Source organism: Rhinolophus ferrumequinum, chromosome 11, assembly GCF_004115265.2.
Source record: "Rhinolophus ferrumequinum isolate MPI-CBG mRhiFer1 chromosome 11, mRhiFer1_v1.p, whole genome shotgun sequence".
Classification (NCBI taxonomy): Eukaryota; Metazoa; Chordata; class Mammalia; order Chiroptera; family Rhinolophidae; genus Rhinolophus; species Rhinolophus ferrumequinum.
The window spans coordinates 59,402,936-59,422,589 of record NC_046294.1 but is presented as its reverse complement, the minus strand read 5'-3'; the positions used below and the strand labels follow the sequence as shown (position 1 = coordinate 59,422,589).

At 44.7% G+C, this 19,654-nt stretch overlaps 1 protein-coding gene across 2 annotated transcripts in view; it reads left to right on the top strand.

Moving 5' to 3' along the window:
- The first annotated feature begins 1,105 nt into the window (after positions 1-1,105).
- The window catches only part of ME3 (malic enzyme 3), a 175,006-nt gene continuing 156,457 nt past the window's right edge, over positions 1,106-19,654 (top strand). Inside the window, exons 1-2 of one of the 2 annotated variants that reach the window (XM_033120709.1) lie at positions 1,106-1,267; positions 1,636-1,833. In XM_033120709.1, the coding sequence (XP_032976600.1) occupies positions 1,651-1,833 (183 nt within the window). In that variant the 5' untranslated portion in view covers positions 1,106-1,267; positions 1,636-1,650. The remainder of the gene's footprint in view (positions 1,268-1,635; positions 1,834-19,654) is intronic. The other variant, XM_033120710.1, reaches the window with a different exon arrangement.

Here is a 19,654-nt window from a genome sequence, read left to right as displayed (position 1 = left end):
AGCTTTCACTTACTTCATTCCCTCAACAACTATTTATCATGCAACTATGAACCAGGCACTGAGATAGGCAGTGAGGACACAGGGGTTTATAGGCAAAGAGCCTTTCCTCATGAAGCTTGCATTCTAGGGGAAGACAGACAATTAACAATTAGAGTTAATTACTGGCTGTTTTAATTTCTATGAAGGAAAAAAAACCTTCACTATATAGTCCCTCGTGGAGGCCAACATGGATGGAGTGGACAAAAGGCCTTTGAGTTGACAACTTAGTGGAGACCTGACAGAATGAGCATCCCAAGTAGAGGGAATAGCACATTCAAAGGCCCTGAGGTGGAAGGGAACTGGATGGGATGGAAGCACAGGAAGGAGTAAGTATGGCCAGAGCTCAGTGAGAAGGAGAATGGAGTAGGATGAACCTGAAGAAGTTGGCAGGAGCCAGGCTACGGGATAAGCGTAGACACCAAAAAGAGTGGATTTTATTCCACACATAATGAAGTGTTTGCTTTCAAAAGGAATCTTTTGGCTACTGTGTGAAGAAAGTGTAAAATTAAATTCAGGACTAGATGACCCTCAAGGCCCCTGTTTAGTCCCTACAGTCCACGACAGGCTCCACGGGGTCCCCAGGAGCCCTCTGGGTAACTATGGACCAGATCTGAATCAGCGATGTCCAATAGAACTTTCTGCAAAGATGGAAATGTTCCATGGCTGTGCTGTCCAATCCCTTAGCTATGTGCAAGTGGCTCTTGAGCATATGAAATATGGCTAGTGTGACTGAGGAACTGGATTTTAAATATTATTCCATTCAAATTTACAGAGCCACGTGTAGCTAATGGTTGTTCTACTGGACGGCACAGCACAACACTGAGCCCTGGGTGTCTGAGGAGTTCTACTCTGAATCCCATCCCGGGGCCGGGGCCTTCCCTGAATAGTGGAGCGTCGGAGAGTATGTTGATCCCTAAATGCTAAATCCCCTCGGTGCGTTCAGCTTCTCAAGATGGGGAGGCTCCTGGGGCCGTTCTGAGCTTCATTTTGTCTTTGGAGAGGCACGTGCACGCGATTATGAAGAGCTCCACGCGCGTCCTCAGGGGAAGCCCCGCGCTGGGAACAAAGGTTTCAGGGACCGCTCTTTCCAGAACGCACCAGCCTCGCGTTCTCGCGGCCGCTGGCGCGCGGTCCAGCCATTGGCAGGAGGGTAGCGACTGCCCGCAGCGCCTCGCCCCGCCGGCCCCGCAGCTGGGAGGTGAAGACATCACCTTGGGGCGCAGTGCAGGTGGGCTGGGGAAGGAAGGGGCCGAGGCAAGCCACCGCGCAGGGCTGGAGGTTCGGGGACTCCTCGCCGCCCAGCAGCTTCTTCTGCTTGGGGATGAGGGCGGGGGTGGCGCAGCTGTCACCCGCACAGAATCTGCTTCCTGGGCTTGCTTTCGCTTTGCCGGGCGCTGGGCAAGGCCCGCGCACCGCAAGCAGAGAAAGCCGCTCAGGTGGCGCCGTGGAGGGGCGGGGCTGGCGCCTTTAACCCTTCGGGTCCCCCTTGCCCTTTCCCTGAGGACGTGTCGCGGGCTCAGGCCCAGTGCCCTGCAGCACGCGTAAGGCCTGCCTGGCCGGAAGGCGCCCCTGACCTTGGTTTCTCCCCGGTGCCAGGTCTGCGGAAGGACCATGGGCGCCGCGCTGGGCACCGGCCCGAGGCTGGCTGTCCTGGCCAGCCGGGCCTGCGGAGCCGTCCCGCGCTGTACGCCCCCCGCACCCACCCGAGGTTGCCACTCCAAGCCTGGCCCTGTGCGCCCCGTGCCCCTGAAGAAGCGAGGGTACGATGTCACCAGGAACCCGCATCTCAACAAGGTAACGGTCCCCAAGGGTAGGATGGTCCAAACCCGGATCCCGTGGCGGGCGGAGGGCGGCGCCCCGCCTCCCGGGCCTGGGAGGGATCCTCCCAGGCGCCCTTCCAACGGTTTTCCATTTTTGCCTTGCAGGGGCTTGATGGAACTCAGTTTGGCTTTTTTTCCCCTACCCCTCTTCTGCTTAGAAAGAGCTGACCACTAAGGCGGAGAGCATAGTTTCTTCTGTGAGAACAATATAGACTGACTGGGTTAAGGTTCTCACGGCCAGTCTGACCTGGGGGCAGATCTCCCCTTGATACATGCTACTTCTGTTGATCTTGGGCAGGTCCTCTAACCTTTATCAGTCAAGCTTCCTTATTTTTAAAAGAGAGACAATTGTCTCAGGAATGTGAGATTTAAAGAGAAAATGGAGGTACCTGGCACCCAGTGAGAGCAAATGTCAGCTGAGATTATTATTATTATTCTGAGAAAAAGATTAATTTGAGAGCAGGGACAGGAAAGTCTAGAATTGTAGAATCTTAAGGCCTTGAAGAGGCATCAGAGATCCTAATTCAAACCTTTCGTTTTACAGATGAGGAAAAAGACAAAGGGAACTTGCCCAAGGTCACCAACTAGTTAGTTCTGGCAGCTCTGCCACTGGAATCCACATCTGATCTCGGCTCACCCCTGGAGTTATAAGACAGACTTTAATGTAGGGCCACCCACACCAACGGGTTTAGAATAAAAGGGATGTGGTTCCCCCACAGTCAGTCTGTGTGCTGTCATCAGACGGAGGTGGGATGGATGCCAGAAAGCAAAACAATAAATTCCCACTACAGACTCCAATCATTTTGACAATAATTGCCTTAGAAGTACTGGCATATGACCAATCAACACTTATTGCTTTGTGAATAGTTAAAACAATAAAGAAAGCCTTTGAATGTCTATTTTTTTTAGCCCTAGGCTTATGGCTCCCTAAAAGCACTCTTGCCCCTGGCCCTAGTCCCTGAGGTAAAATTTTCCTCCTAAATAATGTAAATGGCACACTGTCCATAAATCAAGGGGACCTGATCTTTTCATGATGTTAAAAACAAATTTTTTATATCTCTAAAGTCAGCTGACGCCAATTTGGAGTGAGGAGGGTATCTAGGGTGATGCTAGGAGAGCCTGTTGGTGGCCCCCTTCACCCTTGGGGAGCAAGGGGAAGCTCTATTGCCTGGGATCCACTGCACGTGCTCTTCACTCCCACTGGGGATGCTACTCTCTTGCTGTCCTGCTGACCCTCCAGCACTCGGGGTCTCCAAGGAAGGCTTGAAGCTTGGCGCTGTCCATCAGCCAAATGGGGACACTTGCTGAGTTAAACAGAACAACTGGGTTTGTCACTGAGAAAGCAAGAGAAGGGCAGTTTTGAAAGGGGGCTGTGCTTAGTGGGTGAGTCTGTGGGTGGATATTTTTCCTGCAAGCCTGTGAACTCCTCCAGGGCAGGGGCTGGTTTCATGCAGTGTGGCCGGCAGGAGGTAGTTTCTGAAGGATCTAGCAAGGGCATGAACATGAAAATTAACACTGCTTTCTTGGAATGTGTTCACTAGATTTGCATCCCAATTTTGACATATTAGGAGAGGCATTGAAGTTGAAGCTTGAGGGCAGAGGGTCGTCAGGAGGTGGGAGTCTCTGAGAGAGGAAGAGCTACAAATGGCTGCTCTTGTGCAGTGACGGGTCCAGCCCCAGCTCTGTCATACCCGCGCCAGGTAACTTGTGATGAAGCTCATGACCTCCTCTGCCCATGTCATCCCACTGCTGGAAGGATCATGGAAAATAGCCCCTGCGGAATCATTTTAAAAACTGTGAAACGTCAAATATTAAATGATGATGTTGACAATTCTCAGAATCGGGGTTGGAAGGGCCTTTAGAGATGATCTTACCTGGAACTGCTCAGAATATAAGTCACTGTGGGACATGCAGTTAGCCTAGGGGTCTAACCTGCATTTTTATTTTAAAGAAGTGGATTAGACTAGAATAAAAAATAGCAAATGCATTAAAATTAACATAAGTATTGTACCAGGTCACCTGGCAAAATGCCAGTTTTCACTGTGCGTTGTAATTAAAAAATGTTTTTGCAAACCATCCTTTTCATCCAACATCTGATTTTCAGATGAAGAGACAGGTTGAGAAAGTTCAGCGACTCCCCAGAGATTGGCATTGGTTGTAGAAATGGGCAGAAGCAGCCCACCTCCTGATTTTGAGTCTACTGAATAGCAGTGAAAATTATCATTCACATCTGCTTTGGCTGATTTAGAAATATTCTTAATGACGACAGAATTGGAACTCGATGGTCCAAATTCCCTCGAGGAGTCTAGATTTTCTGAACGATGCAAATTCACCAATCCATCGACTCCTATGTCATTTTTTATGAATATTCTGCCTTTCTTCTAAAATTTATGTAATGATCTATTGTCCATGTAGATTGTGGCAACAGAGTAAATCTTTGATTACACATTACAAGATATCAGCCATATTTTACTTATATTAAACAGGCAACTATCACCCCATTTTATGGGGATTCTTCATAGGCAGGTATCTCATCCCCATTCTATTAATGTAGGAATTGGGCCCTTAAAATGTTTCTGGCCTCAACTTACCTATAGCCTCTTTGGGGAAGGGCTGTCCTGTTTCCCACTCCCCAAACTGGATGTGAGTCCCCTCACTCTGTGTGTGTTTCCTTTGGGCACTGTTATAAGTACCCTGTTATAATGACTGGTAAGTTTGCCTTTCACACTAGACCCTAAGCACCTTGAGGACAGAGACTCTGTCTTGTTGCATGACATTCTTTCTGTCTGATTTGGGATGCTCAATAAATATTTGCTTTTTAAATGATCTCAATCGATTTCATAACCCCTTTCCTCTGAACTTTGTTAACCTCAGTGCAGTTAGCCTAATGCTCTCGTTGCTAAAAGAAATGACTACAAATGGCCCATTAGGAGGAAAGGCACTTACTTAACCCAAATCTTCCCAGACTTCAGGGTATTCCACTGAAAGCGTGTGTGATTTCCCAGAGGGCATCAGCCTCCCCCCTTGACCCACATGCCAACGATTTTTACCGTAAAATTCCACTGACCCTTCACCTTTCACCTGCTTGTCTGTAGGTTGTTTTTATTTTTTTCCTCTTGAGCTTGACAGTTGGGGGAGGGGGGGAGGAACGAAAAGGGTGCTTAGTCAAATCACTGTGTTTAAGGACCAGCGCGTTTCGTGTAGTAGGGCCCCCAGAAAGCACAAAGCAACACAGGTGACCACCTGCCCATGTGTTTACTCAGTGAAGATATAAAGGCTTGGTGGCCAGCGCTGCAGGGTTGGCTGCATGTCTGAGGCTTCACAGGTTTCAGGTTAACCCCTTCTGTATTCAGTGGTGATTTATTAGACTCCCACATGGTTAGGAATTGCCTTTGATGAAAGTATATGTTTTTGTTCAGTGCCAGCTTAGAACTTGATCTTGTCTCCTTTTGGTGGGGGGAGTCTGTCATCACACACTTGGCTCATCGATCAATCAGAAGATGATGGCTGGGTTGTATGGAGAATTAGAAGTTTGTTAGTGATGCTGTTTTCTGCCCCAAAGATGGATAACATGATATGTCTTCCTGAGAAGACATATCCACCTTCTTGGTCACCCTTAGTAGGATCTACTTCCCACCCCCTAGTATTTGATACTTCCTGACATATTGTTTAATTTCCTTACTTACTGTGTCTCTTGTTTATTGTTTGTATTTCCCCACTGTACTGTAAGCTCCATGTAGGCAGGGATTTCTGTCTGTTCATTGATGTATCTGATGGACTTAGAACAGTGGCTGGTCCATAGTTGGCAATCGGTAAACGGTTATTGAATGAATAATGTGATGTGATGTTGAATTGGGCCTCTGTGATCGAAAAAGAAGTAATGGATTATTAAGTAACCATTAGCTCCATACGCAGCAGTTTACTCTAGACTTGAACTTTTTGTGCAGTGACTCAGGGCATTGAAGCTCAAATACTGTTCAGATATTTTAAGAACAGACAAGCAGAGGCAGGTTGGAATTAAACCCTTTCCTGTTGAATAGTGTCCTGGCTTTATGGGTTTGATAACATTTGGTGTTAGGGCTTTGTGCTTGGAACAGCTAAAAGAACTTGTATTAGTTAGGCTAAAGATTAGGCAACTGTAACAGCATGCACACCAAATACAGAAGCTCAAAAAGATAGAGATGTGTTTCTCTCTTATAAACAAGTCTGGGTAGGCAGTCGCAGGTTGGTATGTGGCTGGATTTTGTTGCTTTGCCATTCTCAGGGTGCATTTACATATCATGGGCCAAGGTATCTGCTCTAGCCTCTACCGTCAATTCCATAGAAGCCGGAGGCAAGGAGAAATGTCTTTGAAGGGCACAAATTGGACATTGCAAATATCACTTCCATTCACATCCAATTGGCCAGAACTTGCTTGTATGCCACACCTAGCTGCCAGAGAACCTGGGAAATGTAATCTCTAGTGGGATTACATGTATTTAGCTAAAACTTCTACACACTAAGAGGGAGAGAATGGATACTGGGAAACTGCCACAGATGCTTATCTGAAACTTTAATTTTTTTATGGTCAACTTTACCCCGACCTTTAGAATCCATGCATTTCTCTACACCCCCACTACCACCAGCCTTATTCGCTCCTTCATCATCTCATGTCTAGATTATGCAGAAACCTTCTCACTGGTCTCCCAACTTCCAGCCGTGTTCCTTTCCACCCCCTCCTCTGTGACTGTTAACCACACCAGGAGAGCCTAAACCCTTGCACATATCCTGAACCTCTCTTTTTCAGGCCCCGTATCCAATCCATCAGATAATTCTGTTGCTCTTGGATCTTGGAATCCAAGCCCTGCTCACCACGGGTCCCACCCTGACCCAAGCTACAAACATTTCTCTGCTGGATGACTGCAGCAGCCTCCAAGCTGGTCTCCTTGTTTCCACTTGTGTTTTTCTTGTTTTTTTCTCCACACAATAGCCAGCATAATCCTTTCAAAACTAAGTCTGATCACATCACTCTTCTGCTCAAAATCCTGCGAAGTCAGAGTCCTTCCAAAGCCTTACATGATTTGACCCTCTCGGACCCCATCTTTTCTGCTCCTCAGCCTCACTTGCTGCCCACGCCATTCTGGCCTCCTCCGTGTTCCTACAACACTCTAAGCATACTCCTGTGTAGAGTCTTTGCGCTGGCCGTTTTGTCTTCCTACGACACCTATCCCCTAAATAGCCACGTGGTCAACTCCTCATCTTCTTCAAGGCTTCTCACATTCTTGATAAGACTTGCTTGGACCACCCCATATAAAGTCATAAACAGTCCTTTCCACCTTCTTGGTCACCCTTAGTAGGATCTACTTCCCACCCCCTAGTATTTGATACTTCCTGACATATTGTTTAATTTCCTTACTTACTGTGTCTCTTGTTTATTGTTTGTATTTCCCCACTGTACTGTAAGCTCCATGTAGGCAGGGATTTCTGTCTGTTCATTGATGTATCTGATGGACTTAGAACAGTGGCTGGTCCATAGTTGGCAATCGGTAAACGGTTATTGAATGAATGACACATTCAGAGAGACATCTTCTGAGGCTCCTTCTCTCAGCCCTTCCTTTCACCCTCCTCTTTCACCCTGGTGCCTCCCTTCCCCGAGTGTCCCCCTCTGTGATGTGGATATGCCCAGAATCACCTATATCTAACGTGTGGGTAAATCTCCCATGAGCCGTTTGTGTGCCCAGAGGTCCACTTTAGGGTGACGACTGGAGAAGCACAACTCAAACATGCTCGCACTTTGTTATTTCCAGTTTTACCAGCATTAAATCAAGCTTGGGGAAGAAAGAGGCCCTATTTAGCAGACATAGGTGGCAACTTGGAACCAGAGATGGAAGATGATGCCCACAGAAAACAAACTACAACAGGAGGATATGTAGGGAGTAAACCAGAGTCTACTCTCACCCTCTGCTTTGAGTCCTGGGGGCCCCCATGCCTGCTCTGAACTGCTAATTCCCCCTTCCTGAAGGACCCCTACTACAGACAAGGGAAACCATGTTATGGACTGAGGGTGCCCCTCCAATGCATATGTGGAAGCCCTCACCCCCAGTGTGATGGTATTTGGAGGTAGGGCCTTTGGGAGGTAATTGGATCATGAGGGTGGAGCCCTCCTGGTGGGGTTAGTGCCTTATAAAAGAGGCAGGAGAGAACCCCCTCTTCCTGTCTGCCATGTGAGAATATCGGGAGAAAATGGCCATCTGCAAGCCAGCATGACGGCCTTCACCAGGAACTGAATCGGGCAGCACCTTGATCTTGGGTTTCCAGCTTTCAGAACTGCAAGAAATACATTTCTGTTGTTCCCGCCATCCAGTCTACGGGATTTTATTATAGCAGCCCAAGTCGACGAAGACACTATACCAAGAATCACCTTAGCAACCAAGGGTCAGGAAAAGCAAGGAAGTGTAGGATGGGATGACCAAAGCGCAGCAGGGAGGTTTGCTACTCCTGGAACCCGAAGTTGATATTCAGAGAGTATTTCCTCATAAACATGTTGCTATAAATAGTTGAATTGATCTCCAAAGAAACTATATTATGTGTTACATTAGCATTTGTGTGATCTTATGAAGATTTCAGAAATGCTGTCTTATGTTTATGAATGCTTAATTCAAAATGAAAAATACTGAGGGGAATCTATAACTATGAGTGTTACCGTAAAAAAGATGTAACTCTGTAGAAAGACTTGGAAATAAATGTGTGCATCTGATTGTGTGAAGGCAGTGGGATTATGGGAGATTTATTTCCTCTCTATATCATTTTCTTTAACGCTCCATTGTCTTTTCAATTTTAGGTTACAGTGTATGTTGTGAATTAAGTTTCTAGAGCCGAGTAAATAGCCTTCAGACCAACTTTGGGGAGTTGACCCCTCTGTCACACAGGGGTGGCATTCTTCTCCTGTGGAAATACCTCTAAAATAGTTTTATTGCCAGGTTTGCCTGTATTTAATTAGGTGTATCTTCTAGAGGTGAGATGTTCAGATTCATGTAATAAACTGTTAACGTAGGAGCCTGCAGCCTGTTCTAAGCAGTTGTAAACAACATCTAGATTATGTAAGCAGCAGCTCAGAGGGCAGATCCCATACAGAAATACCTGTTGTCTGACTCAGAGTTGGGCCAACTGGAATCGACGCGAATCTGAGTCTGGACTCTCTCTGTTTCTGTGGACACTTTTCCAGACTCATCTCTACTCTCCCTCTTTCAGTTTCTCTCAGGCCTTTGTAGGCTCTGGGGGGTATGGCTTTATTTTACTTTGCATTTTTGTCATTTCTCCCAAAGTTTTCTTTCATCATCTACCCTCTTCTCTGCAAATGCCAGTGTCATAGTGAGAGGGGGGAAAGGCCTTTTGATTCATGTGACCATTGCAAAGGGGTCACTAATGTGCAGCGCTTTTGTTTGCAAAGGCATAGATTATAGTCAGCCTCCAAACCTTCACTTTGATGTGTAGAAAGTACATTGGGAAATCCTTTGGGGTGATGTCTGACTGCCTCTCTGATGCAGAGCACAAAAGATGCTCTATGATTGTGTGATGAAAATCTGAGGGCTATCCTACTTTGGGGGTGCTGAGGTCAGCGGTTAAAAGCATGCATTCATTCTGTACCCAAATGGTTGCTTGGCAGCCTGGTTAAAACACAGCTCTTACCAAAAGGACACAGTAAAGAGTAAAACGTACTTTGTCATTTGAGGAGAGGGAGTTTTGATGGAAAGATCATCAGCTTTTGAGGAACTTGAATACGAGAAAAATCAAAGCTGCATTTACTTTTAAAAGTGATATTGAGAGCTAGAGGGACCATAGGGGATAGCGTTCAATGATGAGCAACTTGAGAATATGATTTTTGGAAAGCGTTTTGTCTGGGTTCTGTATTGTTGTTTGGTGGTAGATCTACATGGAACCCATAATTAATTGGACCTGACACATACTCCTCTACAGTGTGAACGTCTGGAAAAGGCAGAGTCTCTTAGTTCCTCTGTTTTGTTTTGCTTGGTTCTTTCACAAAACAGAAAAAGGGAGCTGATGCCTGCACAAGAAGACATCCCTTCTGAGTTACTGATCTGTCCGGTGACTTCCCCAGTAGGAGACAGACTGCCAGGTACCCTCACAACTAAAGTGGAGCTGGTTCTTCTCTCACGGTAGACAGCCTCCATCTCCTCTTCCTCTAGTATCTGAAGGAGATATTGGGGATTCCAACCCAGATTCCTGCTATACTGAATTTCCTTCAGGAGTGGAATGCCTGCTGGAGGGAATTCAAGTAATAATATAAGAGCTAGCAGGTTTTTTTTAGGACCTAAAATGTGCCAAGAATTGTTTTAAGCAGTTTCTGTACCTTAACTTATTTAATTCAATGCCAAAACCTTTTGCAGTATATTTTATACGAAGTCTGACAATTTGCAAACTTGTTACAACAATGCTGCTAAACTTTTTTGATATCAGAGGGATTATTCATTATGAATTTGTATCAACTGGACAGTTAACCAAGTTTACTATTGGGAAGTGCTGAAAAGACTGCGTGAAAAGTTAGATGAAAACAATCTGAACTTTTCACCAACAATTCATGGCTCTTGCATCACGACAACATACCAGCTCACACAGCACTGTCTGTGAGGGAGTTTTTAGCCAGTAAACAAATAACTGTATTGGAAAACCCTCCTACTCACCTGGTCTGGCCCCCTGATGACTTCTTTCTTTACCTGAAGATAAAGGAAATATTGAAAGGAAGACATTTTAATGACATTCAGGACACCAAGGGTAATACGACGACAGCTCTGATGGCCATTCCAGAAAAAGAGTTCCAAAATTGTTTTGAAGGGTGGACTAAGTGCTGACGTCAGTGCATAGCTTCCCAAGGGGAGAACTTCGAACGTGACTCTAGTGATATTCAGCAATGAGGTATGTAGCACTTTTTCTAGGATGAGTTCGCGAACTTAATTGTCTGACCTCATATTACAGTCTCTCCATAGAAAGGAGATGCTTTAATATTAAACATTGTCGTATGTTGCCAACCCAAACCTCTGCTAATGCAGCTCCTGCTGTCAGTCCTTATGTGTCAGTTTCTGATGAATGGACATGCTCCTGACTCCCATTTTCCTTTCAGGCTTTCTATTTTTTCTCTGCAGTAACATGATCTTGAAGACAGTCCACAAACCATTTGACAGAAAGCTCAGCCCTCGTGTCATACTCTCCCTTCTTATCTCTTTTATATTTGGTCTCTTCTATCCCATAATTATTTGTTTTGACTGGTGAAATCATTTCGGGTCACAGGACAGTTTGACTAGCAATGCAGTTGCCACCTGATAAAGCGGGAGTAAAGATAGATGGTGTGGAGAAAAACCTATTAACAGCCATTTTTAGAAAGAGGCTTTGTAATCTGCCCGTCAGAGTTGAAAGATTTCCCCTGTACTCACACTCCAAGAGTTGGCAGCAGCGTCTCCTCACGTCTGAGACGCCTCAGAAGCTGCCTGGCCATGCCTGTGGGAGATGATGGCATGCGTTCTGGTGGGCAGCCAACCAGGTGGTGCCAGGAGGGAGGGCCTACCCAGCAGAAGGAGGGCCTGTCTCCAGTAAGCAGCCTCGGCTGCAGGGTGGCAGGCTCTTGAGCAGCCTCAGCTGTTCTTCAGTTAACTGTGCTGTTAAATGTTCTGTGACCTTCTACCAGTCAACTGCCTCCTCTGGGAGTCACCTGCCTCCTCTGGCACTCATAATTGCTGGAATAATAATATTAGATATAATAATAATAAACACTTATATAATGCCTACCATTCAGGCACTCTGATTATATATATATATATATATATATATATATATATATATATATATATATATATATATATATATATAAAATTAGTCCCAAGCAGAGAAGAACTTGTAGAGAAGGTAAATTTTGCATACAGTTCTCTTGTCTCCTGTTTCCATGGCCTCCTCTGCCTTATAGATTTCTACACAAGACATCCCAAGGGTCTTCATGGTAGCCCTAGGCTACTAAGGACTGCCAACCTAAGTAGACCTTGTCACCTTACAGAGTTCTGCTTTCTTGACCTGGATTTCATCTCTTCTTTAGTTACTTCCCTGACGTCCCCATCTTACCATCCATCCATCCGTCCATCTGTTCATTTGTTTGTCCATCTGTCCATTCATCCAATCGTCAAATTTTTATTGAGCACCTACTCTCTACCAGGCACTGGTAGGTGTTGGGAATAACATAGTAAATAAACATGACGGCTATGATCCTTCTCCTTACTGAGTATATAATTTAGTGAGCAAAACAGTAACTAAGTAAACAAACAAAATTATACAGATGGTTATCAGTGATAGAGAAGAAATAAACAGGGTCCAGTGTGAGAGAATAACAGAGAGTTTACTTCAATTGTAAGGGAAGACCTCTTAAGAGATGATATTTGAGAAGAGACTTAAAAAAAGGAGCCAGCAGGAAGAAAAGCCAGGTAAGAGTTTCAGGAAGAGAGAACAGCACATGCAGAGCCTGGAGGCAACAGGCAGCTTGGCATGGCAGGTTCTGGGGACTGACAACAAACAGGCAGTCAATAGGAGTGTGAGGAGCCAGGGGAGAGTTGCCTACGCGCAGGGTGGAGATTGCTCAGGGCTCTCAATACCACGTAGGTCCTTGGAGTCCACTGGATGTGGGCTAGGTCTCATCCACTGAAAAACAGGACTCTATTAAATAGTTCTAAGCAAGGAAATGATGAGGTCTGATTTACATTAATGAAAGCTGTCTCTGGCTCCCATGTGGAGAACAGATTGGAGAGGGGCAAGAGTAGAAGCAGAAGAACCCGTTAGAGGCTTCTACAGCAATGGCAGAGTGAGAAGGTTGAGGCTGGGATGGGGAGGGTGGCAAGGCAGAGGAGAGAAGGGTTGAACTGGAAATAGAGTTTGAAGGTAGAACAGACACGACAGTGTCCCCTGCGCCTTTCTCCTTCAGAGTCACCAGCACTCGGTCTGTATTTTTCCCTGTCCATGACTCCCACCTTCACGCAGCTACCACCACTGTTTATTGCAATTACTTTCTATCTTTCCTCAGCATATCTCATAATAATGAGGAAATAGAATGTTTGTGTTTTGCCTTTGGAGCTTATGACATGCTTCTCAATTGGTGATCTCATTTGAGCCCCACAAAAACTTTGTGAAGCAGGCATTATTACCTTTGTTTCCATGGGGGGACACTGGGGCCCAGAGAGCTCGAGGGAGTTGCTCATGGTCTCCCAGAGAGTAAGGGGCAGTAGCAAGCCTCAATCCAGATTCCCTGAGACTGTTCACTAGTTTCTTCAACAGGTATCTATTGAGCACCTACTGCGTTCCAGGCACTGTGCTGGGTTTGAAAAATAAAGAGAGGAATCAGTCACGTCCTTACTTTCAAGGAACTTAGCATTCAGAAGAAAAGACGGACTTGCAAGCTCATAAACGTAATGCAATATAATAGGTTTTATATTATATTAAAAGTATGTTATTAATGATGTCCAAGTAATTTTTACCCTGGTGGGGAGAAAAAAAGGTGAGGTTTCTGAAAGTGGGTGACCTTTGATCCTTACATTAAATTATATAACTAATGTGTTGCATATAGAAAAAGGAGCTTCTACTCTGACCTCTTTCTTGAGGTAACTACTTATTTTTCTTCGTGTGTCCGTGCTAAGACCTAAATGATATGTAGGGATTCCCTGGGCAGACAAGGTGGGAGGAAGACGTTTCAAGCAAATATAGCAAAACTGCGTGGATATGAGGAGCTGTGAGTGAGTCTGAAGGAGGACAGAGTATGGGGAGTGATGAGGCTGGAGAGCAAGGCAGGGGTCAGACATGGGTGGGGGTCTGGGGCTGCTTTCTGCCTGTGTGAAGAGTTTGACCTTCGTCCTGAAGGTAAGGGGGACACTGGAAGGTGACTATGGGGTTCTAGCTGTAGACAGATCACTCTGGTCCCATGGAAGGGACAGGAGCTGAGTCAGGGAGACTGGTTAAGAAGAAATTCAGTTCCCATAAGGGAGATGAGGAGGACCTGGTATGGCCAGTGGTGAGGTAGACACAGATGTGAGAAGTGTTAAGGAAGCAGAGATTTTTGTCCCAGAATTCCTTGGGCTCCATACTAGCAGTAATAGGAGTTCAAGATTTAGTGTCAATATTCAGAAAAGATCTAATGGAAACCTTATACTTATCCATCATAAATTTACACAGCTTGACCAGGACGTTGCATTCCTTAGTGTTTGCCTAGAATTAAACAAAGTAAAACTATTAATACCGTTTATCGCATGCAAGTATCAGAAATTCTGCTTGGCAGTTGTGTGTGTCTTAGACATTGAAAAATAAATTAATTTTTACAAATGCAAGATTTTTCTAAACATGACATTCCTTAAGGAGTATTTTGGTACTGGTGAAAATATGAGGACTTACTGACTTGGACTGTCTTTATTTGAAGTATTTTATTGTGAATATTGGTATCATTGGTCTTTATCTACCTAACCATATTTGTTCTGGTTCTGTTCGCACAAAGCAACACTCTGGTATTAATTTTATATTTCACAGTGGAGATACACATTTTATTTCTCAAAGTGAAGAGTGCATGGTCACATTAGCTGGCATTTTTGTCATTATGGGGACATTACCCACTCTTCCATGCAGTAACTGGTTTCACTGCCCCCATCACAAAGACCTGGTGAGACTATTTTCATACCCATAGGAGCTCAAGGGACTTCTTTCTTTTTCTAGGTTTTCCCTCAGTTTCATGGAAAACTGATAACTCTTTCCATTGAACATAGAAAGAATGTTCATAGTTTAGAAAGTATATTTTCTAGATGAGAATTTCCTTCCTTTTTTAAAATTTATTTCCTTCCTCTCTTTTTATAAGAGTTAGGTGGAAAAGAAACAAGGATTTGAAGTTCATGCAATATGAACGTTTCACAAACTTGGCCCTCCATGGGCAAAGTGTTGTCACTTTCACCATTGGATTGAACTTTAGCTTGCCTGTCTCTTTGCTGAGTCCTGGCTTGTGTTATGAACAATGACTCCTAGAGAGGGAAAAAAGAAAATCAGAAGCTTGCAGGAATGATTTTCTTGGCTAATTCAACCCAGTATCAGCTGCTTGTCTACGTAAAAAGCTATTAGAAATTTTTAAAAGAGATGAAGTTTTAATAGAATCAGCAACAAGAATACCATAGTAAGCCAACTCTTGGTTTTCATACATTTTTGGGTGTCATTTGCCTGAGATCATCTGTCACGTGATATAACTCTAGTCGTGAAGCTACTGACATCATAGAAAGTCTGATAATTAAAACAAATTTTCCAAAATGTAAGTAGGTCTTATAGCTCTTGCAGAATTGTAAAAGATCTTTGGTTTTGCACCATGGGTTTCCCCCGTCTTTGATCTTGGGCAACTTACTCTGTGTAGTAAAACTGCAGTGGTCATCTTTAATTCACTTCTTGAAAAGAGTGAATTTTTATAATGGGTTCTTAACACTGTAAACATTTCATAACATTGTTGCTTCAAAGAAGGAAGGCTGTAAACACATTTGCATCCATTCTGCGGATGGTTTGTAGATCTGAGGTACTCGTAGGTGCTGCGGTCCGGTCCACGGGGGCAGCGTTTACTTCATTGGCTTTGCCTCTGAAGTGTAGTTCCCATCAGCCCACTCAGAAAGTGCCACATTCGCCCTCTTTGGTCAAATAGCCTTTTCTGAAGTACTCTCCTTTGCTTCTCAGGTTATAATTCTATCTTAAATGGTTTTGTTAATTTTACTGTTGCTTTCTCATTTTCCTTGTCAAGTGAGTCAGGAGACTTTTTTCCAACTTTCTTCTTTTCTACTCGGTGTCGGGACATGCTGTTTAGCCTATTCAAGTTAAATAAGAGTTACTAGAAATTGTAATTAATTTAAATATACATTACACATTCATTCTTTTGGGATGTACTAATGTATGCCTTTCATTGACCTCAATGAAACAGAGACGAGTTCATGTGCGCTGAATTGGCTCCCCCGTTATCAAACTTGATAATGTTAGCCTCTGAGGGGTCAGGAACACTTTCTTCCCCATTTCTTTCTTTCAGGTCTACATGCTCAAGTATGGGGTATGTGGGGAAAGGGAAACATCCTAGAGATGAGATCCTGGGGTCTGAGTTGAAAGGGAGGAGTGCATCCTGGAATATCAGTGGTAGAAGCACCAAACCAAGAAGGAGAGGAGAAAACCTGAATGGGGAGACGGGCCAGTGTTGGAAGCCACGAAGAACGGGATTGTGTATCTTGTTGGAGAGCATAACATAGCAGAAAGAAAGAGAAGACAGAGAAGAGTTGAGATTGAGGTCTGCAATAGGTGAAAGAGATTAATTCAAGATCAGAATAAATGACCGCTGGGTCCCTCTGGAGCATTACTGTTTTGGTGGTGTTGACATCTCTTGACGAGGTAAAGTAGCTCCTTAACAAAACCAAACTGGGCTGGATGGTTGAAGCCTGCCCAGTCAGGACAAGAAGCCTGTGGTCCCAAGGAGTGTCACTGGAGCACATGGTAGTCACATACTAAAGCTATTTCCCCAAACACTGGGACCGCAGACACTTCCTTCTGCAGACCATGGCAGTTGCCCATTCAGATGCAGCTTGAGGGACACAGGGCCCCTGAAGTACAAGGAAATGAGACCCAGAGGCCTTTTAGCTTGGGAAACTCCATACTCTTGTTATTTCCGTATTGTGGTGGCCTTTAATGCCAGAAGTTAAAACGCTCTGTGGATCTCCACCAAGCCTGAACTCCCTGTGACAAGATCCAATGTACCAGGAAATGTCCATGCAGGAGTCTGGCCTGCACCAAAAGACCGTTATACAGTCTTGATTTCGTTGTCTCTTCTTTTTAAATCAAGGACCTCTTAAATGGTTATCACGTAACTGTACCACCTTCTTACTAGTAGGGAAATGGTAGAAACTGGAGCAGAAACCTATAGGTGGCTAAGGTTTCTCTTTGAGGCCAAAGCTCGGTTCTGGTTTCACGTCCACTCTCTCTTCCCAGTAGATATTCAGATCACATGCCCAGAAGTAGGTTCGGATTCCCATCAGCTCCACCCGCTCAAATTCTCTCCCATCTTACCTAACACACCTTGCCCTCAGTCACCCACTGGTGTCAAGCATTCTTAGAAGACTGTGTCCCAATTATCTGCCTGTCTTAGAGACTTTGAACCACATAACTCTTAGAGGAAAACTGTTTATAGCTCACTTTGAAAGAATGTTCAGGTTTCTTTTTTTGAAGTTCTGTTTGAAGGTAGAACTTCATTTTTATTCCATTGAGCATCTCAGTTTGTAGAAAATAGAGGCTATGTCTGTTCAAGACATCATTGAGTTATGTCTCAGCATAACTGAGTTTATACATTTTTTTTTTTCCTTCGAGAGAAAATTAGCTTTGAATCCAGACCAAACAGAAAGCTCAGGTTCAGGATTCTAAGACCGGAGTCGCCACACAAGCGTTGTCCTGTGAGGCCTTTTTATAGACGTCATCCTTTATATCCTGGAAACTGGTGCTAGGATGTGCTTTTGTGCCAGCAGGAATCGGTTATGGCAACACGTGGGGGACATGTTTATCCTTGGGATAAATATTTGGGTGGGAGTTTGTGTTTCAAGACACTGAACACTGATTGTAAATAAAATAATTTTGCTGTGATTTAATCACTCCTTACTCATTCTCTTGTAGCATTTTGTGGAAGCAGATTTTGTACATTAGCTCATGCATTTCCACTGAGTAAATCTGCTAGAGGAAAAGGTATGACTTTTCCAGCTCCTCTTAGACTCAGGTGAGAATAGAAATCTCATTAGTAAAGAAACAATAAGAACAACAAACTTCTGTGGGGAACCATTAATGCCTGAGTTGGGAAACCTCAGCCTCATACAGTGAAAAGAACATGGCCAGGGAGAGAGGAGACCTTAGTTAGAGACTGGCAGCCCTCTTTCCCAGCTCTGGGATCTCGGGAAGTGATCCAGGCCCATCTCTGAGGTCTGTTTCTGGGGGATTGGACTTGATTGCGTCCAAGGCTCTTTCCAGTCTAACCACCTCTAGAGATAAGAAATGGGCACTGTGACTTCTTCCTCGGGGCTTTCCAGCCAGCTATGGCGTGCAGCTGTTCACATTTCTATTAGGAGATAAGCAAGGGAGTGGAAGGAGCTCAGGCTTTGGTATGCAAGAGATACGGGTTTGCATCCTGCCCCTGCCTCTTACTAGCTGTATGATTTGGGGAAGGCTACTTGATCTTTCTTTCCTGCAGTCTCCTGTCTAGGGACTGAGGATAACAATTCCAATCTCGAAGGTCTTTTTGACAATAAAAAGGGATAATACATGCATATCCGAAGTGCTTGCTTAACCCAGTATCTGACACATACATAGTAGGCATCAGTAAATGCTAGTTAGCTCCTTTACCAGCTTTGACGTCAGTCATGTTAACGAGAGTTTCAGAAATTTGAAAGATAATGTGTCATCTACCCTCACTCTACTCTCCACAAGAGTGTCTGTCTGTTTTTCCAAGTAAGAGCTTTTATTTTAATGAAGGCACACTAACTATTACTTATTTCCTTTGGTGAGTGCTGCGGGGTGTGATCATTTTTTTTTTTTTTGCATTTGTTTATAAAAATCACTAGTAAATGCTGATTTCCCTTTCCCTTGGTAGCTGTAATTGCCATGTTAATTGAAAGGTCTGATTGCAGAAACAAATGCAGCTGTTGTGCTCTCCATCTGCACAGGCCTGGGTGTGCTGTGTGTGTGTCCAGGCACGCAGAACTCCCTGTACTTACACCGTTTGGGAGGAAGTTTCTAGTACCACAACCTCACAGGCAGTATTTAATCACCTCAAACTCTGGGGTTGAGGTTGGTCTGGAAATGAAAGGCCATTTGGGTTTACCACAGCGGAGAAGGAAGAGGATAGGGCATATCTGAAGTAACCACCCCCCCGCCCCCCCGCCCAGGGAAAGCAGCCAGGCCTGGGGGGCTCCTGTGGGAGCTGGAAGCCAGCTGTGATTCATACAAGGTGTTTCAGTAAAGGCAGGACCAGCTGGTTGTGTGTGAGTGTGTGTGAGTGTGTGTGTGTGTGTCTGTACACGCGTGCACACACACACAGATTTCCGGGTCACATCTGTTCTCATTTGGAGATTTCTGTAGCCTCTTTATTTATTGCCTTATCTCCACGTTCTCCTGCCTCCAGTCCAACTTCTACTCCAACCTCCACCAGATGAAATTTTAAAAACACGGACACTCCCCTTCTTCAAAAGCGTTGTGGCTTCCTCCCACCTATACTACAAAATCCAGGCTCCTTTGCATCATGTCCCAGACCCTGGTTGAGAGGACACACAGTCTAGTGTCAGCTCTGCTCCCCAGCCATGTGCCCTGTGCCCACATATAGCAAACTTGTTACAGTTTCAAGTGCACACGACTTACTTGCTTGTTCCAGGTCTCTGTGCCTGCCAGCCCCTTCCTCCTCTTGGCTCTGACAGCTCCAATCCCACTTCCTCTGGAAATCCTCCCTGACAGCTCCAGACCAAATATAGGATTTTTCCATTGTGTCTTGTTTATTCTACTGTCAGGACTCTTATCACACTTCTGTGATTGGTGTGTTTTTACCTTACCCACCGTGATAGGATCCCCCACAGACAGTACTGTTCTATTAGTTTTTATAGCTCCAAGAGTCTGGCTTGGTGCTTCACACACAGACCAGATGCTTCATAATATTTGTTGATTGAATGAATTCATGAACACTCACTAAATGTGCTTGCATACCCATTAGTTATGGATACGACGCAACCACGGTTAGTCTTGAA